At 41.8% G+C, this 27,777-nt stretch overlaps 1 protein-coding gene across 2 annotated transcripts; it reads right to left on the bottom strand.

Moving 5' to 3' along the window:
- LMTK2 (lemur tyrosine kinase 2) lies at positions 1-27,637 on the bottom strand. 2 transcript variants are annotated; one of them, XM_053471473.1, is made up of 14 exons: positions 27,272-27,637; positions 20,788-20,912; positions 17,928-18,072; positions 16,425-16,498; positions 15,734-15,852; positions 15,370-15,457; positions 12,649-12,782; positions 9,135-9,219; positions 8,536-8,657; positions 7,990-8,139; positions 4,263-6,954; positions 3,490-3,628; positions 2,685-2,930; positions 1-889 (listed from the first exon to the last, which is right to left on the bottom strand). In XM_053471473.1, the coding sequence occupies exons 1-14, from the start codon at positions 27,366-27,368 to the stop codon at positions 861-863; spliced, it is 4,245 nt and encodes a 1,414-aa protein (XP_053327448.1). In that variant the 5' UTR covers positions 27,369-27,637; the 3' UTR covers positions 1-860. The 2 variants fall into 2 exon arrangements, with proteins under 2 accessions (XP_053327448.1, XP_053327446.1); XM_053471471.1 differs by lacking the exon at positions 1-889 and adding an exon at positions 2,483-2,627 and having other exon boundaries at positions 2,658-2,930.
- Between the last annotated feature and the right edge of the window lie 140 nt (positions 27,638-27,777).

Genomic DNA, 27,777 nt, shown 5'->3' with positions numbered 1-27,777 from the left:
TGTCGGTGGAGCTGCTTTTTAATATCTGCTCATCATTTCATGACAAAAGTTTCTCTTTTGTGATCTCGGCTTAACAGCGAAAATACAGAATATTAAATATGCAAAGGAATCGCTTCGCTTCCAAGAGCAGGAACGTCCAAAAAGCTACAATTACTACAGCTTATCAGAGACAGATTGCAGGGTTCCTCGGAGCAGCTTTTGTTTTATATATATACATACACACAAATTTCAATGCAAGGACAACTTTATCAACAATCATACAGTAAATCTGATACCAAGCTCATAATTCCATTTACAATTAAAAATCTCTGTACAGATATATAGAGATGCAGGAAACATTACGCAGTGCAATAATAAAGGAATAATAGTGTTTTCATACAGGACATCACATTCATTCCTGTTATAGTAGCACAGACATTAACGCCCAGGAGGGGCAGAAAAGATCGCGAAGCTCGACTGCTTTGCAATCCTCCGCACACCCCTCTGGGAGGTAAAGGCTTCTAGTATGTACAAAGCTTAATTATATAGAAAAAACCCACAAAATTTACAGTCCTCAATCTATACTATATGGAGTTAATTTATACACCTTCACATATACAAAGAATAAAGAACAGCCATGGGTGCTTCTAGCAGGTCGAAGCCACTTTTTGCCACGGCCAGGAGAAAAGCAGATTGCACTAGATACATGAAATCACATTACAAAACCGATCCTGCAGGGTTTGATTTCTGGTCACAGTATTCATGCTTTAATTGCGAAGGTATCTTCTGAAGGGATATTAAAAGAAAAAATATCAAGTATTTGTAGGTTTTCCTCTCGTGAAACGAGCAGCCCGGACCGCGTGAACAACAAATGCTGGTATTCAGTCTTTTTCGCCATCTTCACTGCTGCCTGCAAAGCCACAAAAAACAGATAAATCAGATACAGATGAACAAGCAAAGAATATTACGATTATTTTTGGGCAGGAAAATTAGGAAAACTTAAATAAACTTAGTGTGTGAAACCAGCTCATCACGTAAAGAAAAAAAAAAAGTCATAATACTTTGGGGCAGTAAATTGCCCAAACACTGCACTATTCAATCGATATGAAATGAATTGTCCGCTATCTACTAAACCCTGCGGTTATTAGGATGCGTATTTACACACACGGTCCGCACACAGTAAGCTCCAACCGCTCGATGAATAAAGCAGCACGGGGCAAGTACATCATTAAAAAAGGGCAGTAGGGGAGATTCGGGGGGGGGGGGGCATTTGGATTACTGGCCCAAATGGCTACAGGGCTTTCCCTTCTGCATTTTTGGACCAATATTTCAAATGCAAGAAAGCCCTTGGCCTGGAATATTAGAAGCGCGCGCCTTTCCTCTGCTCTCCAACCTTTACACAGCTGGAGATATACCAGCGTCTGTCGCTACCGCTCCTAAATCCTTACATTGCCTTGAGCTGATCGTTAGTTGATATTTTTCTATATTGGCCCAATAAAAAGGTATGCAGCCCCATAAACTGACAGGACCTCAGAGTCCATCTGATGAGTAGGCTTTCTTGTCCAAGTTGGCCCAATAAAAAGGTATCAACTTTGACAGAAGAATATTCTCTATGTCCATTTCCCCTTATTTATGACGATATAAAATGAAAACCCTGAAAAGCATCGAAGCTTCGTACTTCTCTCCTGGAGCTGCAGTTAAATATTAACGGCAGCGAACTACACCTGCTCTTCTCTCACAGCAGCGCACATCTGCTTCAATCACACATTACTCCATGATAAGCTCTCGTGACATTGAACTATTGGAAGGCCCTGGAGAAAGAATTCTGCCACCGCAGATCAACAGAAACATTTTTCTTATCGCTTGTCAACATTCATAATGAAAGTGCAAATAGACATTTCCAATTCAAAAAAAAATGAACTAAAAAAATAAAAAAAATTAAAACGCATCCATAAAACAATAGTTAACCTGCTTTGACTAATTATGAATAAATAATGTTTTTTTTAAAAAAAAAAAACTGCTGGCTCAAGCAGTTGGGGGACTGGTAATTATTTAGTTATCCGGGGCGAGTGATATCACCTTGGTTAACCCCTTCACGACAAAGCCCGTACATGCACGGGCTCACAAAATGCATTGTTTTTAATAGGTTTAAACCCACTGTCCTTAAGGGGTTAATAAGAAAATAAACTTCAACAGGTACAGCAGGAAGGGCTAAAAAGACATAACGGTCAGCATCACTTAAATACTGCCTTACACATTTTAATGTCTGTTGAACGATAAGATTGTTTAGTTATTTTTATCAGTTAATAGGTTAACTTTTCCCAATAAAACAAGATATTTAGAAACTACGGTTAACCCACACATTGACGAGCTAAACACATTTTAACCAAATCTTTAAAGGCTTGCTTTGAGACCTGAATGAGCGTAAACGGCATTCGGGTTCCCAAGAAAAGGCTGTCAGACGACGCACCCAGTAAGACCGATAAACCATTCAAAAAAGCACTCTGAATATATTAGGAAAGGGCATTTTTTTGTGATTTGCTAGAAGGGAACGCATTTGGTGGGCACGCTCAGATACTTGGCACTGCTATCCGCAGCTTGGTACATGAACACTGGTGGTTTACCGTGACTACACCTGAAAAGATTATCTTGCTGAACATTGTCTCTGTAAGCAATACTCTTTCCACCATCCTTGAAAGCCTTACCTCCTTGCTCTATATCAGAATCCGTTAGATGCGTGAGAGAGAAACTCGCCATGTTTGCTGGCGAGATGGAGAATCGCGAATAAGATGAATTAGTCCAGTTTTGATCAGGACTCCTGGCGGGTGGGGGAGGTGAGAAATATTTCGAAGGATTATCAGATAGTTTGGTTCCGATGAGGTTTTGTGCTGATTTATTTATAAATGAAGGCTCAGGAGAGGAAAAGTCATCCTCCCATTCAAAACCACCTCCTGCCAGAGAAAACAAAAAGGAAGCATATTAGTATAGTTTTATGTATTTTCCCAAATAGAAATATATGCCTTAACAGAGAATAACTGATTAATAATATCGGGTGCGCGACCAATAACGATTTAGTTACAAATGGTCTCATCGGGTCAGAGACGAAAATAGGAAGCAGAAGTATAACTAGGTAAAACAGCGGGCAAAAGGGTATGTTGGGTACAACTTCAGAGACCGATTGCAGGGTTCCTCGGAGCAGTAAACAAGAGGTTGCAGGAGGTAGACATTAAAGCATTGCTTCACGCATTGCTACATTCACGTATATAACGTATTTTCCCTTTGATGTCTCAAGACACGAGGTTGAAGGCTAGAGGAGATTCTAATATAGGTACACGAGAAGCTTTTAAGTCATTTGCCATACATGACAAAATACAAGAACTTGTGTTGTAACAGAAGCATTCCGTTTGGAACACCCAGATGACAGACGAATCAGCAGTAGAACACAGAAGCCTTTACTTCCCCCAACACAAAATACAAACAAACTACCTTACAGGCGGTCAAATGTCATACCTTCTTCGTCCGTAGAACTTTCGGAGTTTGTAAACCTCTGGAGATAGCTCGGGGCAGCGGGAGACGTTGGGCTGCTGCTACTTGAGACTTGATTGCTCACATCAACCACATGCGATCCAAGATCTTTGGTAGGCGTTTCCTAAATAAAAGTAAAACCGAGTTGCTGTTATACAAATCTCATGCTTAAAATACGCACAGAATTATTTGTGCCCAGTAGGTCTACTTTATGACTTTACTCAACAGAAATACATATTAACTTGGTGGAAGCCAACATCAACATATGGTTTATATATGGGATCTACGTGAAGAGTCATCAAAGGACCCAATCCCATGAACACTCACCATAGATTAAAGTATAAATATTTGTAAGGCACAAGAAAGGATTTACTTCAACTAAACTGTGTGCTGTAGGAAGTTAAACATTTCACGTCACTGGCTTAACTATGCACAAATTACGTTAGCCTCATAGATTTCCCACACTTGGCTAGGACCAGTCATCTCCTGACAGGTCGCAACACCGGGTCTACTGTGCCGGGCCCCATGGGGCACATTCTGATATAACTGGGCAAATTGTGGCAATGCAGATCTTATTGAATCACAACTTCCATGACGCTTTGCCCCCGTGTACGGCTACCTGCATATCACGGGGGTTGTAGTCCAACGATCAAAGGGCTACTGGCTGGCTAGCTCTTAAAATGCAGAAGATGACTTAAACATATCAGTTAGACACAAGTGTCGCCTCAGTTAAAATGCTATGTTCCATAGAAACGTACCTGATCAAATAAATACACCGTGACATCACCAAAAAAACGAACTGCTTTCCTGCTCTTTTTCTCGCTGCCGTTGAGCATGTTTGATGCGGCAGGTTTTTTCTTTTTAATTAGGCTTTTTAAGTTTTTCCCATCATCGTTTTCCATATGGACAACTGGAACTGGATGGACTACATCATCCTCACTGTCTGAGCTAAAACTGTGAAGATTGAAAGCTCTAATGTCATCATCTGAATCATCGCTATTCTCATCTTCTTCGTCAGCATCAATACCATCCTCAGACAAATCAAGGAGACCCGAAGCATCAAGCTTCCTCAGATACTTTCCTTCCATGTCTGGCTCTTTCAGTTTCTGGCCATCATTATGATGGAAGAAAGGAATCTCTTTGATTGCATCTGTTGAGCGGAAGAGTTCTGATGGCCCAAAAGGATTGACGATTTCCTCCTCGTCTAATGTTTTATTTTCAACAAGGGATGGGTCAACAGGAGAATGTTTTGTTGCTTCACTCTTTGATAAATCCATGGAGAAAAACCCATTCCATTCAGCCTGCTGGAGAAGCTCCTTTGACACTAAATGTTCAGCAGGGCTGTTTTCTAAATTCTCTTCTTTAGACTGTTTTACTTGAAGATCAACAATGCCTATTTCAGACGCAGGGTCCTCGTGCGGTTCCTTGGTTTGGTCCACATGCGCGTTAAGAGTTGAGTCGGTTTCTGGGACTCTGACTCCTAATACCGATGTATCCGTTTCGATTTCAGGCTTCCTTTCAGATTCAGAATCATCTGAGAAATAGGCAGAGTCCCGATAAGAGCCTTGACCCCCATTTGCAGCCTTCTGAGTTTTAAGTTCCGGGTCATCTTTCATCTCAAAGTCAGTTTCTCCGACATCAGAGATGATGATAATCGGGGCTGTAAACTTCGGTGCATTGTTGATCTCATCTGTATGTTCCACATTATGGCTTGAATGTGCATTAATATGCGAGGTCCATTCTGGAGATTCTATATTCTCAGTTTCATAACCACTGTCGGCGGGCTTATCGGAAGGTGCGAAGGTGTGCGTCCCCTCTATCTCCAAGGATTCTAAAACATTCTGAACGTCTAAAGAATCAAGAGAATCAGGCGTTCCGAGCGACGGTACCGCAGACGGAGTAAGGTTTGATATGCTGTCATCCAGCAGACTGTCTTGACTTGCTGAATCTGAAGAAGCAGGTGTTACAATAACCTGATCTGAAACAAACTCTCCATTCAGATGATCCATATTACTGTCAGTGTTAAGTGGGTAAGGCTTATGAACGGAACCAAGGCAACCATACTCATTGGGCTTGCTGTTCTTAACATTATTCGACTGGATATTTTCTGTTTCCGATTTATAACAATTAACATTTCCTTCAGCGGCTTTATGGCTTCCGACATCAAACTGACGGCTTTTAAAGTCCTGATCATTACAAACATTTAAAACAGATATACTGTCAGTGCCAGGGGAATCGCTGGGCTCCTCTGTGGATATGTGCAGATTCTTGTAAGAATCAAGTTCAGAGTCTTCAATGATCGATGACGAAAGTACTGACTCCGGTGGTGTTTTCACATGTAAAGATGAATTCACTTCAGCCAGCTGGAGTTCAACGTCCAAACTATTTTGGGGCGATCTGTTACTTATACTATCTGGACCGATGTTACTTTGCAATTCAGATGCTGGTTCATACAATTTATCTGCGTGATAATCAGACAACAAATTCTTCTCTGTCAGGAACAGGAAATTTTCTGACAGCTCCGCAAAATCCGGTAAACCAAGATTTGATTGTGGTGTATTCCCAAAAAGAAACGTTTCTATTTCCAAAATGTGCTTCGAATCCTCACTTAGGGGATTAAGATTTGAACAAACCTGAGAGGACTCAAATTCTGAACGAATTTTTCCAGGCAAGTCTGAAAGCATTATTCCACCAGGCAGTTTTTCCATTGTATCAAAGTCCTGGTATATATCTTGAAATGTGGCATTTTGACGAGTGGAAACATCCAAATATTCTGGCATATTGGACCGTCGAGATTGGGAAGAGTCTGTGTTCTTGGATTTTGTGGTTGAATGAAGATCTCCGAGAGCGATTAATTGTAAGTTTTCACCTTTATTTTCTCTCTGATTATGAGAAGGATTATCAAAGTCCAACCTGCTTTCTCCTTGCTCCTCTAGCTGAATATAATATTCATCTGTTACCAAGACATTGTGGGAATCGAATACTGGAACTACTTCTGGGATATCATCTCTGCCAATATGTTCTTGTTGTCCTTGCCCAAGATCAGAGGCCGACTTCTGAAGAACATCAACAGGCACTGGGAAAAATATACTATTATAATTCACAGCTCTATCGGAGTCTGTATGGCTATGCTCTTCAAAATGATCCTCTTTGGCTGCTTCCCAAACATACTCAAAACTAAGCCCCTGGCTCGTTTCAGTTATAGTAAGAATTTCATCCATTTCACCACCAAGGTCATCCCCATTGAAATGTTCCAGAATTGGAAATGCCAGATTATTTGCCAGCTGCTGCCGATTGGTAGTGTTTGGCTTCAGAGAATTCCAGCGCTGCTCAAAGTCCACTTCAGGGTCCTTTTGGCTCTGCATACGGAGGTAAGTGAGCAGCCTGTGGACTTCTTCAGCGGTAAGTCGCTTGTCGGTGGGTAACCAGCAAAACTGCAAGACTTCAAACCTTCAAGAGAAAAAAAAATGTTTATACATATATAAAAATGTTTCTGTACATACATGCTGTTCTCCAATGTCTCATCACCAAAAGCACCCTTGCATCTACACAACCTACACATCGCCTTGTAATCCTTCACGCCAGCTATGAAGCAGACAACTGCAAACAGGTCTGGTTTTCCCAAATCAAATATTTTAAACAGAAAAATCAAACATCTTCATATATACACAAAAGAAGAAAATAAGCTTAATATTGTGTACAATCCGGTAAGCACCTCTCACTTAAATTGATACCTGGACGAAAAATCTAACACGGGATTGGGAAACATGGGTCAGGGAACTAAAGCATTTACTTTATACATGTTCGTAATATTGATATCGCAACACAAACATAAAACGTTGTCCACACAAAATAGATTTGGGGCTTGGATGTGTACATTAAAAGGTCAATGGGTTTCTCTTTCTAATTTTTGTTAGCGTTTTGACTTATGTCATCCTATATTACCCCAATCACCTGGTCTATGGACGTCTTCAGGCCCTGCTGACTAGTTACATCCCCCCAAAAAATGTTAGCAGCTTAGTAAGGACTCTCAGCCAACTACGCATTGGAAACCAATAAAAAACTGTTAAACAGCACCAAAATTAACATTAAGTATCTTGCATTTTTTTTGCAGCACTGGCATACAAAGACATCACAAGCTTGTTTTGTGGAAGCCAAAGTAAATACACCAAAGACATTTGACAGGACTGCATTCGCAGAGATACAGAGAGAGATCGTAGTCTGCTGAATGTGCCTGAACACAAAAGCAAACCGCCTATACCCTGCAGAAAGACCCTTGTTTCTACCCCTATAATAGTCTGAATAACGACGTCATATTGCAGATCCTGCACCCTCTGTGAGCTTCCAAGTGCAGGATACAAATAGTTTTTGTGTTATTTTTACGCAGCACGCCTGACCTCCCTGTAACATCCCTCGAAAGAGAGAGAGAAAAGGCGTACGGCGCATAAACATTCAGTTTTAAAATGACATGAATATATGCATTACCATCTGTCTGCATACGGCTGCTCTAACTGGGGTTTCGTTAGTTTAACGTCTCTTTCTTTTATCACGTGCGCCAGCACTTCGCTGTCTGACATTTCTTCGTAGGGTGTAGCAGCGTTATCAAACAGCTCCCAAAGAGTAATGCCCAGAGACCTGGAAATAAAAACAAGTTGTTAAAACTACAATTACAGACCTATTTCTTTAACACCTTTGCTACCAATGATGCCCCGACCTGTGTAGTTGGTCTACAGCCAATACCACACGGGATACGAAGTGGAAGTAATTCTAGATGACATGTAAGCGTCGTCTGTCTCCGTTTTCAGAGATCTCTATTTCTCTCTCATATTTATATATATATTTATATTTATTTTGTTTGGGTACAGCTAACTGCTTATAAACTTTTTTTTGGCAGAATTAAAGCTGCTTCAATTTAGAAGGGACAAAACCTTTACACAATATATCAACTACCGATTACTAAACATATAAAATATAATTCTACATCATAAATCTATACTTATAAATCAATCATCTTAGATACATTTTCCTTACCAAATATTACTAGGCCGAGTCTGATCTGCAACAATTGTCCTGTCTTGGTAGAACGTCACCAGCTCTGGAGCCGTCCACCTCACTGGGAAAACCTTCTGCTCGGTGGTCTCCATGTAATCCTCCTGAAGATAAAAGTTGTTGATTTTTTATTGTTTAATAAACACAGCTACAAATCATTTTTATGAATTAAGCATTTGAATCTAAATGAATTAAATGAATATGAATGCTAAACCCCCCCCCAAAAAGATACATTTTGAAGTTATCTAGCCTTCAAATCAGGTCATAGCCTGTGATACAACCTTAAGGAGCTTTTCAGGGACACCAGCCCCTGGGTCTCAACTTTCCATAAAATTTTGGTGAGCTCGGTGCAAAGCATAGACCTCAAAAGGTGAGGATCCTTTAAGAAGAATCAAGTGCAGCCTCCTTCCATGTGATACGCTCAAACTTTATTTTTGGGGGCACTAAAAAGGGACCTCCTTGAAACGCGGCTGAAATATTACCGTCACTAAAGCCAAGTCTTACCATGAGCTCAACGTTATGGGTTTTTTTTCTGCTTTTGAGGCTAGCATTAGCAAACGGTACAAGAAATATCATCTTACCTTGTACCTGCTGTAGCCTATTCCATAGTCTCCTATTTTCACTGTTAAATCAGATGTGATATAGCAATTCCTTAACGCCAGGTCACTGCAAAACAGAAAATGGAACGTTCTAGATCATGAGAAGCCAAAGTTGACAAATCATAAGAAAACGCTCTTTTAAATGATAAAATGTCTGTACGCCTCCAAATTAATTAATTGTTACCATTTTGTTGTGGCTCGGGGATGAGACAGGAAACATAATATATAAGGTCAGGGATCACTATGGCAACCAGTAAACAAAAATGAAGGCGCCATCAGTTAGAAAATAAACATGAAAGAAAGCGACCCCTGACATTATTATATTACATCTTCACTTTGATTAAAAAATAAAAGACATCATATCCACAGGATTTAAACTACAATAAATTAAAGTACTAAATATTTGTGCGAGTCGTTCGATTTGAGCATAAACACAATATAATCAGTACAGAAAGAACACGGAAAACGTAGAATTGTACCGATATACGTTACTTATATACAGAAATCTATGTCTGTGTACAGCGACCTGTTTAATGTAAACACATCTCTGAACTATTTGCACACGCCGAGGATAGTAGACATGTTAAACCTAAGGTACACAAGACATTCAACAGAGCGTTCACGGGTGACATTTAACCTTTTAAAATGATTCTAGAACGGGTTTCAAAAAAGACACGCAGGAAATACCGACTTAATCAGCGCTTTAGTGAAACGAGTGACCTTATGGTGGCAAAGGTTCAAACCAGCGCTTTACAGACACAACAAGGTTACGGCGAGAGAGAAAATCATACCAGCTCTGGTGCCATCTGAAGAAAACCTTTACATGTAGCCAAGAGACTTATTTCAATGCATTGAGAAAACCAGTCGCGAGGCTGCCATTAAAAACCATTTCCCGCATTTAAACAGACGGGGGAAAAGCCGCTGCTCGCCTAAACTCAGCAGAAAGAAGACGACGTTTAAGGGAGTTGCTTTCCTCTTCAGGGTTCTGGCGGAAGGATTATTATAATTGTTTTATATAGCGCCATCATATTCCACAGTGCTGTACAATGGGTGGACAGGACATAAGTAGTATATAACATAATTAGACTTGCTGATAAAACAGGGGAGAGGGCCCTGCTCAAAGGAGCTTACAATCTAGAGGATAGACTGGTTCTGTCCCCCCATTATATGGTTACCCCAATACTCCCAGTCTGAGGCTACACTTTCCCGGGTTCCACATGCAGAGCACAAAACATGCTACAAGAAGAGGGAATTACTCACACGGAAGGAATATTTAATATGTTTTTTTATACACAATTCTCAGTTTTCAGACCTCAAAACTGTCAAACTTGAGTCACATTCGGTAAGTTTTGGGAAATGCATGTATTTTTCATCTATAGAGGCAGACCAAATATATGACCGCACAGGCTCGTACAATATTTCGTGATCGGAAACAAAGCCAACATTTCACACACAGGCTCGGTGTTGGACCCCTTTAAATATAACAGAGGCGACGAGTCCACAGCCGCTCCATGCAGATAGGCATATAAAACGGAGGATGAAATAAAGCGGGGACACGACACTAAGCAGAGGGCACGGGTGGGTAAGGCTGCAGTCCTTAGCTGCCTTTATTTACCCCCGACAACAAAATCACTGATGCTGGAGATTTATCTCACACTCAGACAGCATCAGGATATTGCTGACAGAAGCAAACACCTTTCCAGGTAGGAGGACAATGGCCCCTGGAAAGCTATCTAGTGTCAGTGATCATTGGGGAAAAACCAAAACAAAAACAGTACTAGAAGACCATTAAACCTGAAATCCAAAAGTGCCGCAGGAGTCATTGCTGTATATAGAGGATGAAAATTTTATTTTGTGACTATAAAGGAAAAAAACAGCAGACAAAAAAGGGAAAAAAGAAAAAGATACAAAGCAGAGATAACGGCTGTACCAAGTCTCCTAACAGCGAGGTGAAAGGACGCCGTTCCCCTGCAACACGATCCTCGAAAACATGGAACACACTACAAAGGGCCCTCTCTACGTGCCGCGCTCAGCGTTAAAGACAGACATGTGCAGACAACGAATAAGACAGCAAGCCAGGCCATCTCTTCAAACTGGATCCGATGTGTTAGAGGAAATCTTACCAACGGCTTGTTTGTACCTTTCCTGCTATTATATCGCAGAGGTCTAAGGCTCTAAGTATAAGCTCTGCATAGTCAATGGCGGACAGGCACCAAACAGGTAACAAGCAGGGCTTCCGGTTCCCTCTCCTGCATCGAAACGAGCTTCGCAAACTCCTTCTGCCGCTATTACCACCGCGCCCGCGGATAAGGCTGTGATGAACAGAGGCCAACACGTGCTAAATGTCTGAATATAAGTCTGTCAGCATGCGTCGCCTGATTCCGCCGGGGCTCCGTGTGGCGTGTGTATCGATAAGGAAGGTTCTCATGCTTCAGTTACTTGTTAACTGTTACAATTTTCAAAAGCCATAAAGTTTTAATACGAGTGCTAGATTTTCCAGTCTATAAATATTACAGCCAGAACAATGATGGGGGGTGAAGTCAGGGGAAGTGACTAATACGCAGTCATTCTTTTTTGGGTTAAAAGGACATCCAAGTGTCCCAATGTCACCTTACCCACAAACAATGCATGTTAAAGTATTTTAGGGAGACTGTATGTGCGTGTATTTTATGCGCCTCCCTAAATCTTGTTAGAATGAGGGTCATGGAAACCACATTTTCTTTCTTTTTTTTTTGCTAACAAGTTTACAATTAAATACAAACACGGTACACATTCAAAAAACATTAAACAAGAATTACCCCGACTACGTGCAAGGAGACTGGCAATGTGTAAATCACAAGCAGTTGTCACAGACTTAAAGTTATTGTGTAAAATAGGTAGCCCTCCATCTCCGCGGCGCAGCGGTTGAGTTATAGAGCTTCACGCGTCTCCATCGAATATTCCGGGTACATCTTAGGCTCGGTGGGTTTCAATAAGTCAACTTTAAAGCAAGTGACACGGCCGCAGGATAATGTAATAAGTGATAACACCTCTATAACTTTCAACATAAACATAGAGCTGCTACTAAAACCTTGTACTAAAAATAAAAATGTTACCGTACAGAAATGGAGAACAGACACATATGGAGTATTTTCTGGTCACGGATTTCACACTGCTGTCCAAGCAAAGGCCAAGGGATAAAAGTTAGATCAAAAGCAAGCTGCTCTGGCCAAGTTTTATAACGACACTCTGTACCCTGAACCGTTAGAGATCCCACGCGAGGTCTAGACAGCGTGTGGAACTTACCAGACCTCTCCAAGCAAGAGGTCAGGGACTCCACTCGAAACCAAGATCATGTGTCCGCTATTTGTAAAGAATGGCAACAAGTGCTTTGTCAGACCACAGATTGAGTATCTGTTCACCCCGACAGACAAGACGCCCAAATAATTCATTCCAGACAAAGTGATGTAATAGATCAAACTGAATATCTAGTCGAACACACATACGGCGCACGTACCTGTGAACAAAGTTGTGCTTGTGCATTATGGCGAGTCCGGCCGCGATCTCACAAGCCATTCGCTGAAGCAGCATAATTTCCGCATCTCCGTTGAGTTTTTCGCACTCGTTACTTAAATAAGTCTTTAGGTCACCCTGCAAAAAAAAAATGCATAGATATCATCAGCTGCTTCATCAGCTCGCCGCACTTCAGAGATGCTTAAAAAGCAGCAACTAAATACATTACCGAGATCTAATCAGTCAACAAGGTTATTATTAGTAAAGATGTGCGGCTTAATAGTCTTCAACTCATCGAGTTTCACATCTCGAGTAAGAATTGCTGCGGAGCGACTCTTCCTTTTAGGGAAAATCTCAACCCCTGGGCACGTATTTTATTATCCTAATGCCGGCTGGTGTATCATCTGCTCGCCGGACAGCAGACTTTGCTCATTCTTTCTGGGTTTGCACTTGATTGTAAAAAAATAAATGGAGGTTTGGCGGCCGACAAGGTGGTTCTTGTGAGCGCAGGCACATCGACAAGAAGAAAGACTCAAGTGCCCAAGCTGCGATCAAAACCCGGAAGCAGCGTGAGCTCGGAGAACCATTTATATAAAGTCATACGGAGGTACAGAATAGCCAAAAGCAACTTTATTATGAAGAGACCGCTGAGGTCTTGAAAGTGTTTTTGTTTTTATAGATTCACCACCATTAAAATGTATCAACTTAACCTAATACTACAATTTCTCTTGGGCTAATATGGTTATATCCATATATACAGAGGCTTGGGTGGATTAGTGTGATGATCTCCATGCACAACCAACGTCCTCCTTGCATTAACTCGCCATTGTAAGCCCTTAACACTGCATGGTTAAAGGTGCGGTTCCACTCTGACAACACACTAGCTGAGCGCTACAGTTTGATTAACAAATCAATTTAAGTAAATCTGCCATTGCGTTATTCTCTGAAGGTTAAATCACATAAAAAGATTTAATGTAAGCTGATGTTCCACCTTTTTTTAATTTAAGTAAGGGATTTTAAATGGATTGCTTAGCTGTACGAGCTTAGCTAACAGCACGCATTTCCAAGTTTTAGTCTCTGTAGGCATTTAATATTAAATACAGGAGGAGTATAAAGCCAAGCTGATGCAGGGACTTTACATTTTGTGACAGGCAACTTAAAAAGTACCGCTCGTAGATACTTTCAAGCTTTCTCCCTGTACAAGCGATACCTTCATAGGGCGTCTGTGTAAACGTGACCCGAGTAGGTTCAGTGACTGCTGGTGGTGATGGGGATCTTCTTTGGAAAAAAAGATTTAACATAAAAAATACTGCATCGGAGAGATTGTAAGCTCCCTCGAGGTTGTAAGCCGGGCTCTCTCTACCTAACATATTGGTTTGTCTTAGTCTGTCAATTCTCATCTTGTCAGACCCCTTGAGTATATGTGTTGTATTAAGTGCTGCTTAAAATGTTGGCGCTATATAAATAAAATATATTATTAACTGACAGCTTGTAGGAAGAGCAGCCCGAAGCTAGGTGGCAGCACATAACCATTTGTAACGCGACAAACGATGTGACTATTCAGTGAAATGTGAGCGGGAGTTACTAGAATATAAGCCACCGCTCACACTTCTGTGTTCCCACCGCAGCCGTATTAAGCACCGATCCCTCCAGCTGGAGCCGTCGCCCGCACACACTTTATTCCGCAACAGTTCAGATCGGTTTAACTCAGTAGTTAGGGACTATTTCACATCAACAGCGCCAAATTATCTGACCTGTGCAACCCTGCGTGTTTAATTAACCGCTGGAAGACTACCATGAGCTTCACTGAGGCAAAGCGTGTCAAGCAGACATGGTGGTAATGACGACAGCAGAATTATCTGGCACTCGGCTGCCTCCTAAAAAATTTATTTGTTAATCTTATCTGTAAGGCGGCATTCGAAACGTTTAATTGATGTAAAGAACTCGAAACAAAATAACCACAAAGCCACATACGATTTTGGGGGTTATAGCCTCCACATTTATCTAGCATTGATAACTTATGCTTTCCACTAAAATACCGTATATAACAGGGAAGATACCAAACAGGGATTTCATTAAAACAAAAACGCTTCCTTCAGGGGGAAATGTCAGCTTCAGACTTTTATTGTGTTAGACACAGAGCATATCTGAGCGATTCCCGAGCCAAAACAACTTTGACCAATGCTGGGATGGTTGAAGACTAATGAAGCAGAAGTCATCATCAATGTCCAACTAAATTTAGTTTTAGGCATATGTTTAGATAGCAAAAAAAAAATATTTTATTGTCTAATCAAAACAAATGTCTACATAGGTGAAATCTACATTTCAAGGGCCCTTTCTGCACAAACCTCATAGAACACGAAGTCACGACAGAGACGACCTGCATCGATCAACGCTATAATAAGACAAAAATGAAACATGCTTCTAGATTGCGGTGGTAGTATCCACTCGCCTGATGGACTTTTATTTTAGGTTCCCAAAAATCACAGAAAACCCTCCGAAGACTTGATAACGAGGCACTGTTAGTATCAGAGTGAAGGTAAAACAGGCTTAATTATGTGAAGATGGGTCACAAATTAATATAATCGCCTTTTTGAAGCAAAATTATTCTCGGCACATTTGAAACAGGCATATTCACGGCTACCCGTTAATAGACTTACAAAATAGTACGAAAAGGCAAAATGTAAATAAAATAAAATTTAGGGAAAAAGATGGCCTGGCTTACCAAGTCACATAAATCAAACACCAGGAGGTACGGCATGGTCTCCAGACACTGACCAAGACATTGTACAAGGTTCGGATGATGAAGATAGCTATAAAAATAAAAAAAAGGAAAAATACAAAATGAAAAAGTTATGACAGATTTTGGGAAAACTAACATTAAAAGAGTCTGAGTACTTTGAGTAAGACACCAGATTTCACCGGAACATTTTTAAAATATTAACAACCGGTAAGAAAACATTCAAAAATGCGCTCGTACTTTTTCAGGTTGTTGGTTCAGCTCTTATCACCCAATGAATTTGCAAAACACTTAACGGTCTCTGGAATATTGAACGCACGGATAGAATTAGAAACGTTAAAGTTCTTACCTGTAGGGCTCTCCATTCTTTATGAACTGTTCTTGCTCTTTGGTGTTCGCGCTGGCTTTTAACTCTTTCACGATGACTCTTGCTACGCTGTTTTCCCTGTAGATCTCTCCAAGAAGAACCTGCATTAGACGAAATTGGTGATGGTTATATAGGGTCTATAGCGAGAACACAGAATGCGCCCGACTTCCCTCAGCCCGACAGCAATAGAGTTTGCTCCAAAGACATGCTATGATTTTGTTGACCACTAAGTGTTAGGGAGAGAAGAACCGCATCGCAGCATTAGAAAACTGGGGAAGACCAAGTAACCACTTGAACTTCACACGTGTATAGCAGCTGTTTTATTGTAGCTATATAAAAAACTGAAATTAACAGAATAAATAATTTGTAGTATTTGGTTGACTTGTTTAATGACCCTGCTCGTGCAGTTTGGCCCTGTCAATCAGACAGACAGACAGATATGAGTGATCCAGCCATGCTGGCCGGGACTGCCGGAAAAAAACTTTGCTTTTCAAAGCGTCAGCAAATTGTTTGGAGGCTTAATTTACACAAGCGCCTCTTAAGCAACTCTGTGCCGCAAAATAAGGAAAAAAGCTGAAAAAAATGTTTAAATGCGTAATGCCGTCTTGCATCCTTGAATTTTCATCATCGTTTAAAACCTTTCAGCAAAATACATTCCGATACAAAAACCTACCTTTCCAAACCAGCCGCTGCCGATTTCCTGAATGTAGCTCAGACTGTGCCGAACAATTTGGGACTTGGAGACATCTATTAAAGGCAATCAGAAAACAGAATGACTAAAGATCTATATCCTCAGGATCTTTTCTAGTGTATTTATAACGTTACAGTAAGAGGCGGCACACATTTTGTCTGCTGTGAACCGTTTTGCATGGGGTGGGAGTTATGGCATGAAGACAATGTGTGGCATGCAGCGACACAACAGCCTTCATTCATAAAGCGTACAAAAAGATGTTCAAGGAGGAAGAGTGGCGCATACAGCTGGAACCCACAACATGCCTCCAACAGATCGCATTCTACTCCACGGCGACAGCAGGTCTCGCAGATCAGGTTTGTAAAGCACTTGTGTGCCCTGGTAGAAGGATCACAGTATACCATAATCAATACATCTATAAAGAACGTAAAATCCATAAAGTAAAGTCACCACTGAACAGTAGCCAACATCAACTCAATTCTTAGTATTTTACACAATAAAGAAACCAAAAGTCCCATATAGTGCTATAGGCCTCTTTATGAAATCCTTTGTGTGCAGGGGTAATCCATACATAAATCAATCTAAGTCTTACAGCCTGACAATAATGTTACCTTCAAACAGTCTACAATTTAAATGGCCCTTCTGCAGAACAGACCACTGAGTGCACGCAACGTCTTTTTTTGTTGTTGACCGAGTAAAAAGTATCGGCTTTAATGGCCAACAACGAGGCATCGTACTAACAAGATGTCTAAATGTGATGTGTGATTTAAGCAACCGATGCCACGCAAACAGATACGCAGTGGTTTGCAAATCCAGAAAACCGGATCTACATGTCACAGTCCATAAAGAGAAACTTCACTTCCACGCGATGACTAAGGGAGAAACGCGAATGTGAAGATAAAGTAGGTCAGACATGATGTTCTGATACAAACAAGGCAAAGGGTGCATAAAAGGACAAACCTCGGAATCCAGTAGGCTAGAGATATGTTTAAAGGGACAGGGAGCCCCCTAAACAAACAACGCGTACTTGCTTTACATGGGCTTTAAATGTACTGATTTAAAACAGGAAAAGTTACTTCCCTTAGGGAGAAACTGCAGCTTCTGAGTCGCAGCTCACCCTCTTCTTTTGTGTCCTTGTGTTCTTCACCACCCATTACTCATGGGAAGCCAATGCACTTTCCGCACATGCACAGGGGTGTCTAAGCAGACCCCCTACGCAGCATTCACTGAGCAAGCGCTGGAGATGACTGGCGTAAGTATATCACACGCAGGGAGATGCGTTCCGTCAAGGGTCTCTTGCGTGTAAATTTAAAGTCACCTCAGCTAGAACATGCATGTACGTACCTGTGCCCTGCCCTGATGCTATACAACACAGCAACAGATGCCTGTCAGTGCCTAAAGACTAATGCCCACGGCTAACACACGTATACAAGACTGCAGCTAAGTGATGAGCATGTACTGTGTGTCAGTAGTATGTGAACCGACCTTGGGGTGACTGCAGCTGCGAGGGAACCGCAAGTGAAACAGCTGGAACAGATAAAGTGAAAACGTCTGCCGGGGACTGAGTCGACGGGGTGTCTTCTGCAGGAGGCGTAAAATCTATTTCATCGTCAAAATGGTCTTCAAATTCCTAAAAGTAAACAATAAACAGGCGCTGTACACAAGGTGGAAAACCGGTATGTACAGCCAGGCAGGCAGAGGCGCATGCACAGGTAAATAAGCAATCACGCGTATTACTACGCCATGCGGGTTTTGTTCTGGGGAAGTCGTACGGATTACAAGATCACTGGATTTAAAGTTTGATTACATCTGAATGAAGCAGCAACATTTTGTATCCAGCTAACACGTTAGGATCCATGCACACGCAACACACGCAAGTCTAACGTGCTTTGGGTCTGTGTGTAGGCGTTCATCTTGGCTATCGGCTAATTTACATCAAAATAAATTTGGTTCCAGAGATTTGGTAGGAATTAAATATATGAAGTATTTCTTAAGCTTGGGAATCGAGGACTCCTCTCCTTTAGCATTCATCCAACACACACAGACATAAGGGGAACACAGATGGCAGCCTTTCCCCGACACAACCGAATTTGCTTGAATAAGAAAAAGAAAAAAAGAAAAAAGTATTTCAGAAACATCTGAAAAACAAAACACCCCTGATTAAGACCACAAACAAAAAAATGGTGAGTTTACAACACAAAGTACATTTAGTGATTTTGGTGAAAGCTTACATGCAAGGGTCTGACGTTCACTACTGTGGGGGGGGGCACTGCATTAAAATCACGGTCACCTTATATGACCCTATTTAAAGTTTTTTTTTTTGTAGGTTAAAATAATTGCAACACAGCAACTTAGATCCCACGGAGATACAGATTAATTACTTTACCTCTATTTACTTTATGCCCATAAAGATTAGTCATTAGAAATGAGCCCGGGACATTAATTCAGGATTAAAAATGTGAAAGGTGCGTGTCGACGTTTCGGGCAAGTACAACGCGTGTTGAAATGCAGAGATGTGTGTACATTTACAGACGAGTGGGGAAAATCTCTGCAATTATTCCCGTCCGAGACGCGGCACCATAATACACGCAGCAGCATCAACCTTTTATAAAAGGGGAGACTGAGATAATAGCGGCCAAGGTTTCCATGGCAACATGTAAAAATGGCTCTGGCCAAAACCAGCGCATTAATGTACACTTTCAATAGATTCAGAACCTCCCAGCAGCCGTTCCACTATAAACCAATTACGTGGGTCTTCTTTGGCTCTTGCAGCAGAAAAATCACCGAGCAAATGTATTAAAAGAACAGCTTAGTGCACCCGACACGCGGCCAGAAGAAGAACGCACGCTCACTTTAATACACATTCTCCCAGAGCGAGGGAAAAACCCAAGGCACTAGCTGGAGTTGTCGTCGTCCTGTGTGGTCCAAAAATGCTTGCCATTAATTGGCTGCTTTTTTTGCAATGGGAAAACCTTCCCATTGAAATCAGGTAGCTGCCCACAGCATTGCACTGAAGTGGACTGAGTGCCCCTTTAAAAGGGCTCTCCTGAAATACGTATATGAAACAAGAGCGCTCTCCTTCGGTATATGAAACAAGAGCGCTCTCCTTCGGTATATGAAATAAGAGCGCTCTCCTTCGGTATATGAAACAAGAGCGCTCTCCTGAAATACGTATATGAAACAAGAGCGCTCTCCTTCGGTATATGAAACAAGAGCGCTCTCCTGAAATACGTATATGAAACAAGAGCGCTCTCCTTCGGTATATGAAATAAGAGCGCTCTCCTTCGGTATATGAAATAAGAGCGCTCTCCTTCGGTATATGAAATAAGAGCGCTCTCCTGAAATACATATATGAAACAAGAGCGCTCTCCTTCGGTATATGAAATAAGAGCGCACTCCTTCGGTATATGAAATAAGAGCGCTCTCCTTCGGTATATGAAATAAGAGCGCTCTCCTTCGGTATATGAAATAAGAGCGCTCTCCTGAAATACATATATGAAACAAGAGCGCTCTCCTTCGGTATATGAAATAAGGGCGCTCTCCTTCGGTATATGAAACAAGAGCGCTCTCCTGAAATACATATATGAAACAAGAGCGCTCTCCTTCGGTATATGAAATAAGAGCGCTCTCCTTCGGTATATGAAATAAGAGCGCTCCCCTGTTTCGGTATAAGTATGAGCTAATATGTATTGATGTATATTGGCAATGCCAAATTTTAATGCCACTTAATTTTCACTTTTTAATAGCGCTATGGAAAATAATTTGTCGCTTCACAAATAAAAGGTTGTGTATTAAAGTGTTTGTATTGTCACCAAAATGCATTTCTCTTTATAAAAATTACTGGCATTTAGATGTATTTAACCACATTGCAATAACTAATACACTGCGTATAAAAAACAATCTCCTACACTACAGATCTCTGCAGATACAGTCATAAAACGTCCCTTTAAATTACATCAGTGGGGTATTTTTTTTTTTTTTTTTAAGGAAGTCTTTTAGGATTGAAATGCTTTGTGGGGCGGAAGATGTTTCTGTCACCGTTTACACTTTATTGGAAGGGCTTTGTCTTCCTCGTGAAATTACACGACAAACATTCAGAAATTGTTTTTCTCGCTATCAATACCGGAATTTCTCGCTCAACCAGTAAATCACGCTTCGATTATGATTGTATTTGGTTAAGTTTATTATAAGGTGCGCTCGTCTGAGCATGTACGCATCATTGCCACCAGCATGAAACTTTAAAAACTATTTGTGTCAAAGAGGACATTGCCAAATAAAAAATCTTATATATAGCAAGCGCAGGCAGAAAGCAGAGGTATGGCCGATGCCCCGGTACCAATCTTACCTTGAAGTCTATTTCCGTTTCTTTGCAACAGGATATACAGCCGACTAAAAGGACAACGAGCGCGATGAAACTGCACACGGAGAGCAGCATTGAGAACAAAGGGACTTCACCGATAGGAACATCCTCTGAAATGAGAGCAAAAATAAAGTGTTAATCCGCGCATGGACAGTTCTTACACCAGTACATGAATCACAGGCATTAAAAGAGACGGACGTCTGTACGTAACTCTGTACTAGATGGTAAAGCTGGTTAGAGGAGAGAACCTCTGGCTTCAATGCTGCTGAGCAAAAAACATGTGTTCCACTGACCGCATCTCCTGCAGGGAATCAGACCTAATGTACAGATGATTCTCCAATTTGGAGATCATATATGTGTATATAAGAGACAGAGAGAACGAGCGAGCAACGCTGCACATGCTCTCAACTGTCCCAAAAGAAAGACAGTGGGGCAGCTTCCCGGGAAACTGCCCCCAAATCAGGACTGTCTCCCAAATACTGGGACTGTTTGGGGGTATGCATCATTGGGAACTACAACTGCAGGAGCACAACTTGCCTGGCCCTTGGCAGAGAGTGCTTGTCGTCACTCGACCTGCCGGGTCTTATCTGATATACCAAACACACGAATGTCCTCCAACCTGTTCCCTAACTGGAAATTGAACGCAAGCAATCTGCTTTCCTCTTATCTCGGGTACGCAGCTACTTCCCGATTACCTTTATCAAGAATCAACAGACTTTCATTTAAAGGGGAAGCTTTTAGCCTAAAACACATTAAAAGGACTTATTAAAGGAGGTGTTTTTTTGGTTTCAAGATCCACCTTATGGGAGAGGAGGGTCAGGTAATGAAAAATTTCCATTTCCTGACCCAAAGTTCCCAATTTTTGCCTCCCAGATCCTCACAAAGACCAACTGAACCAAACAACAGCTAAAAGAAGGGGGAGATGATCATGGAAACCCCACAAAAGGAGGATGTCATTCGTCTCTCTCCCCTTACCATACATAAGGGTTTTTGTTAACATGTATATGATTAGTTTAATCAGCATTTCAACACAGTGACAGATTTATTTGAGATAACATGGGCCACTAAACACTTGAACGGTATTAACCCGACCCACACAGATGTTGCCATTTTAGAATTAATCTTGGACCAACTCCCCCACCATCAATCCATGTGCGAGGCCAAAACCCGGCATCCTTCCCAGCCGGAAGCGCCCCAAAAGCCATGGCTCCCGAAAAAATACATTTACATTATTCTCCATAACTGTATCCCTCGCCAACTGAAGAATCCTCTAAGCAAAAAAACTTTCATTAGACACAAAGCAGGAGAACTTTACAACTTGGCAAGCATGTAGAGCATGTCACCAAGCCTTCCCCTTATGCGATAGGAACACCTACTGAATCACCCCGACCTTACCGCCGGTTACAAGGTCATGAATCGCAACGCAAACAGATCACAACAGGAGCGCGTTTTCTTGAAACAAATTACAAAAGGTGTTAAGCGTGCATATTCATTAAATAAGAACCAAAAGTCCACCAACGAAAGCGCCATCAACAGCACCAAGTGGATACACGCGGGCCGTCAACATCTATGCCAAATCCTACACCTCTATTCTTACACCACTGAGATAAACGTGACTGTTGGACGTCTTCATAATGTCTGCGACTACTCACACGTTGCCTGGTACTGCCACAGAAATGTGTTATTAAACCTAGTTTCCCATTTTAGATCATCACCCACGGCTTCATTGATTACAATACGTTTCATTGTAACCAGTTCAGGGCCAGTAGATGTAGAAATTAGCAGCCGGGAAGGGATACACAAGATATATATATAGATATTAGAGATATGATATAGATATTAGAGATATGATATAGATTATATATATATATATAAATAAAAGACACTGCTGCGGGCAGGTAACGAGTCGCAGATACCCGAATCCCGATAGCACATTTCAGAAGCACAGATTAAAGAGGCATTGCAATTTTTTTTTAACCCTTAAGAAAATTATGCCAAGCCTTCTCCATTATGCAGAAGCCGCCCTCAATCATTACAAGAGCTGCTTTTTCTCCATAAAACACAGTTGGCTCCTTAACAGCGAGGATTTGATCCTGCGGTACGGGCACGGCCGGCTCCCGTAAGGCCAGAGACCCGGTCTGGCAGAGAAGGACTATGTGGTCTTTTGCCATTTCTTACGGGATGAAAAAGCACCATTCTTAGTCCCCTCCATGAAATTAAACCTCTTGCCAGATGAACACCAGCACGTGAATCTCTTACAAACAGACCACTGCACTGAAGTTTTACCTGCGTGTGTTTAAATATGCTTAATAATAGAGTGCCCTGATCCACGATAGTATCCACCCATAACAATGAGACAAGAGAAATACTATAGAATAGTATAAGTTTACGGTTACAATAAGTAGATTTTTGTAAGAGTGCCGTTATCCATTTATTAATCTAAACCAGAAGAATGTATTCGGAGAAAACCTGTATTGTACACCGGCCAGAAACGAGACCAATCAGCAAGAGCTAAACTAAGCGGCCAATCAGGATAAAGGTTCGGTAGCCCACACTTTTTCTCCTCGGAGACGCTGCAGTGCAGACGCAGGAATATTTTCACTCTATTTTCAGTGCAGTTTAGTAAAATCTTGCAGCACCGGCTGTGTATACGCAGGGAACACCGAATCTAGTATGAACCGATGGTTATGAAAAAGTTTGCCGGAGTTTCATTCACTGCGTACATTTTATTTCAAGACCTTTGACACTTCTTAACATAAACAAACATATGGGTTCTTCAGTTCTGTCAGACCCTTTGAATAAAAGGACTGTAAGATCTGAGGAAATTATTGGCGCTATATAGATAAAAGATTATAATAATAAATAATATGTGATGCACCTGAAGCACGCAATCCCCTATTCCGATGTACACTATATTCAGGAGTGAAGGAGTTAAAGCAGTAAATGTGTGAAGAAATGTGTGTGGGTTTCTCCAATTCATTCAAAGCCCACGGTTCACGTAATACAGGAGGTCTGCCAACAGGAAAGCAGCTAAAAATAATCGGAAATAAAGACAAGCTTTCACTGAGACCCCGGCTGGTGAATGTCCTACGGGCGTAGGGGACGGGAAACAACGCAAGAAAATCACACACCTGGGGGTAACGTTTAGGGTAAAAGCCTTAAAAAAAAATAAATAAATAAAATCTCTCAATCTGAACACAATGTTGCCACATAAAAGTCTTCACTCTGTCCAAAACACAGAGCTCGGATCTGGTGGTTCGGGAACTAAGTAAGCAGCCCGGAAGAGGCAAACCAAAAAACATCTTGTTTAGTCAAATGAAAGGGACACACCAGGCATCGGACGCTCTTTAATACACATCCGGGCTGTGTGGTACTTTTAAATGTTCACATGCGCCGTTCGGCATGGGAGGGGTCTCCAGAATCCCCCCCCATACGCATTCGTCCCTTCTCAGTTCTTCAATATGCCTTGTTCTATAGCGCATTAAACTGTCCCTTTAACTGCAGGGATGAATAGCTGCTAAAAAAAACATGTATTTTACATACATTACATTTGCCTGTGCTTACTAAGCATAACGTATAATGGTTTGCTCAATTCAGAAAGCGTATAGAATTCATTGCAAAATGCAGAAACGTAAATATCACCGATGAGGACGGACCGCTTGTCAGGAAATGTCACGAAAGACAACACTGGGGCAGTACTGCTAGAAGTAAATTAAGGAGCATAATCGCTAATAAAAAGGTAATTTTAATATCCTGGTTCTAAAATATTCTCCCATTTGAATGTGCGTTGCGCAATTCCAGCTACAAGATCAAAGTATCCAAATGGTGATTTAATATGACAAATAAAGTCCACATGGCACGTAGCACTAGGCGTGAGTCAGTTCCCCTCTGACACACCCCGGGTCTCGTGACAGCCGGCCCAAGAATTATTAATGAAGCAGACAAGTCTTTCCACTCATCGTATCGCCCGTGAAACCTAAATACGTTCATGTGTGGAATCAGGAAAACATTCAAAAACTACACCTTCACCATCTCACCCGATAACAGAAAATAGGAATCTGGAGCAGGAAACGAAAAAATAGGAGAATTCGGAGTATTGCGCAAGATGCTGAATAGAACCTGTAAACTTATCACTCCCAGGAGAACAAGTTAATACGGAGTTCTTCCAGGAAGCGTTAAGTGCGGTCACATCATAGCAGTCAGCCCATTGGTTAAAACGCAATCATGTGGGTCAATGTCAAAACTAGAGTATTTTTATAATGAATAATTTCACTTTTTAATTAGTTGTGCTACTTGATAGCAGTTGGAAGAAGTGGTGCATTGAAGAGTAGTTCGGTATATCAGGGCAAAGAACGGGGGTTGCTGCGGCGGCAGACTGCGCATATATCGCGATGCTGGTTATTTCACGGCAGCGTGAATGTCTCAGACGTAACCAGCGTGCGACCTCTGTCCCTCTGTGCCCATCCGCACCGTGCGTCCGTGAGACCGGACGAGGAATGACAGGAATGTCGGGATTGTTGCAGCTATTCCAAAGAGCAACAGCAGAAAACTCGTGATACAGGCATTTTTCTCTTAATTGCCGCAATTCATCCACTTTTCTGAAAGACTGAATAACTAATCAAATCTAGAATGCTAGGAAGATGATTGGGAGGAAGTAACAAGATTCGGATATTGTCTCCGATTGCTATATAATATATATATTATACACACGTGTCAAAGTTATTAAAGGCGCTTTCAGGAAACTGCTGCATATTCAGAAATTCTTTCTGCTTTCGGGACGCGGTACGTCGCGGAGGTCTCAGACAAACCGGTTCATCCAAATTGTCTGGCCGCCATTACTGAATATTATTTAACATTTCAGGTTATGTAAATTAAACCAGAACGTGAACCGTAACAAAGGAAGGGCCACTAGAACGTTGATAAAATATATACACACCCCTACTCGCAGACAGCGACTACCACCCCTACTCGCAGACAGCGACTACCACCCCTACTCGCAGACAGCTACTACCACCCCTACTCGCAGACAGCTACTACCACTTAAGATGGTATACAAAGGCCTAAATACATATCGCGCTACAATCAAAGGTCAAAACCGATACATACTCTGCACTGCGCCCCCGTTTAACATTAATTTGAACGTAAAATAAGACGTAATGGCTACTTCAGCCACATTTTGTAAAAGCCTTCATAACGCGATAAACAGCAAACTAGTACACTAAATGTGGGCTTTAATTTCCATTAAAGAGGTTTTCTAAAGACGAGTAAAGCTCCACGCAGGGATGCAATATTAACTAAATTGGGTTTTTCCCATGACATCACAGATAATATAGACAATATTACAAAGAACCATAAAGCAATAATGACTCCCCCCGTTGATTGGACCATCTTACAGGTTGCCATGGTTACGTGTTCAGTTATGTGTTCCCTGGGCAGTGTTACGCAAGCTTAGTGGCATTTTCAAAAAGTCTAAGTATTTTTCTATTTAAAACAAAAATATATAAAAATAAAATAAAGAGTTAGACGTCACGTATGGGGTCCGGTTGGGCTTATTGTAAAACACAAACCAGGAAAGCCGGCTGTACCGTCTACGTGAGAGACGTCGCTCAAATACGGGCTAAAAAAAAAAAAGACGGTTAAATTGTGTTTTCACTAGTCTTTTTTAGAAAGCCATCACCCAATTCCCCATTTCCCTGAAGATTGAGGGGGTCTACAGGAAACCCCCTGTAACCCAAAGAGGATAAGACAATACATCACAAAGCTGTTAAAGACCCATAAAGCAGATAGAAGCACCCAACAGGGCCCTAAACTGCCCCTAAAGGAACTGCCCCACCAGCTCTCTCAACTAAACGCAGCTTTTGAGACATTGTTCATCACGTTTTGGGGGCAGCTGTGGCATTTAGCAGTATGGATTCTGCAAGTAACATTTTGCTACGTTAATATTCTGCTGGGAACCTTTAATTGTCATGTGACACAAGAGCAAGCACGTATAGGCTGTTGTCATAGAAACAAAGAGCTTCATAAAAGTTGATGTTTTTAAGCAATTGAACCCTCAGCGGTCGGAATAAACCAATGTAAAGGTTTACTTGTTTAACATACGAGAGAGTCCTGTAAAGATGGAGTCTAAGGACATCAGCGCCTTTACCAGAAGGCAGCGATCGGGCAAACAGGTTTTTAGAAAAGAGCATTAAAGAAGTCAATAAAGAGTTAATATACACACACATTATAATTATGCCTATTCACTAAAATAGTTCACTTTAGAATTCCTCCAGACACGGGAATGGCAGCCCCTAAACACAACTGGAGTAGTACATGACCCCGGCCAAAGCAGCTGTACGTGATGATGTGATGAGGGAGTGCTGCTGAGCATTATGGGAGTGGTAGTTTCCAAATTAAAGCAGAAAAACGGCGGCAGATGCCCCCCACGATGATAGAATGAGGAGCGCGCCCCGGCGTAGCCTCTCCTTACCTGCACCTGTTTCAGGAAGTGGAGCCGCTTGGACTCGGACCAGCACCAGGAAGAGCCAGACACCGAGGCCCAGGAGTGTTAGCCGCAGGCGCCCCATGCTGCTACGCAGGAGCAAGCGGTGGGGAGGGAATCCTCGGCCCAAGCAGTAAAGCGGACTCGGTGTCCTTCTCCCTTTAGGAAGGGGAAGCTATTTAATGGGGATCCGTGAAACACCGAGGCTTCACTAGCAGCCGCCGCTGTCACCAAGTGCCTGCCACAGCCTCCTGCCGGCTCTCACTGTCAACATAATCCTTAGGCCGCTCATGGCGTACAGGCCCCGGACACCAGCCTTTCCACCTCAGTAACCCGGGTAGATTCACCACACACGGGCCGCCATGTTCTGTGACATCGTATGGGGCTAAGGCGGGAGTAAAGGGGGGAGAAAATGCTTTCCGATTGGCAGGGCAGGCGTCCAATAGGATTGCCGGTTTGTGTTCCTTTTTCCCAACAGCCGCAAGTAAACGGGG

This window comes from Spea bombifrons, chromosome 7, assembly GCF_027358695.1.
Source record: "Spea bombifrons isolate aSpeBom1 chromosome 7, aSpeBom1.2.pri, whole genome shotgun sequence".
Lineage (NCBI taxonomy): Eukaryota > Metazoa > Chordata > Amphibia > Anura > Pelobatidae > Spea > Spea bombifrons.
Note: the sequence above shows the minus strand (reverse complement) of the source record. Positions and strands in the feature narration are given on the sequence as shown.

What these genes read in the sequence shown, in the direction of transcription:
- LMTK2 (XM_053471471.1), bottom strand. Translation starts at nt 27,368, where the DNA reads ATGGGGCGCCTGCGGCTAACACTCCTGGGCCTCGGTGTCTGGCTCTTC. An exon ending in GCAGCTGCAGTCACCCCAAG is followed by an intron (nt 16,499 to 17,927) that starts GTCGGTTCACAT and finishes TGCCTTTAATAG; the next exon opens with ATGTCTCCAAGTCCCAAATT. An exon ending in CGGTGTATTTATTTGATCAG is followed by an intron (nt 3,629 to 4,262) that starts GTACGTTTCTAT and finishes ACTTTTATTTAG; the next exon opens with GAAACGCCTACCAAAGATCT.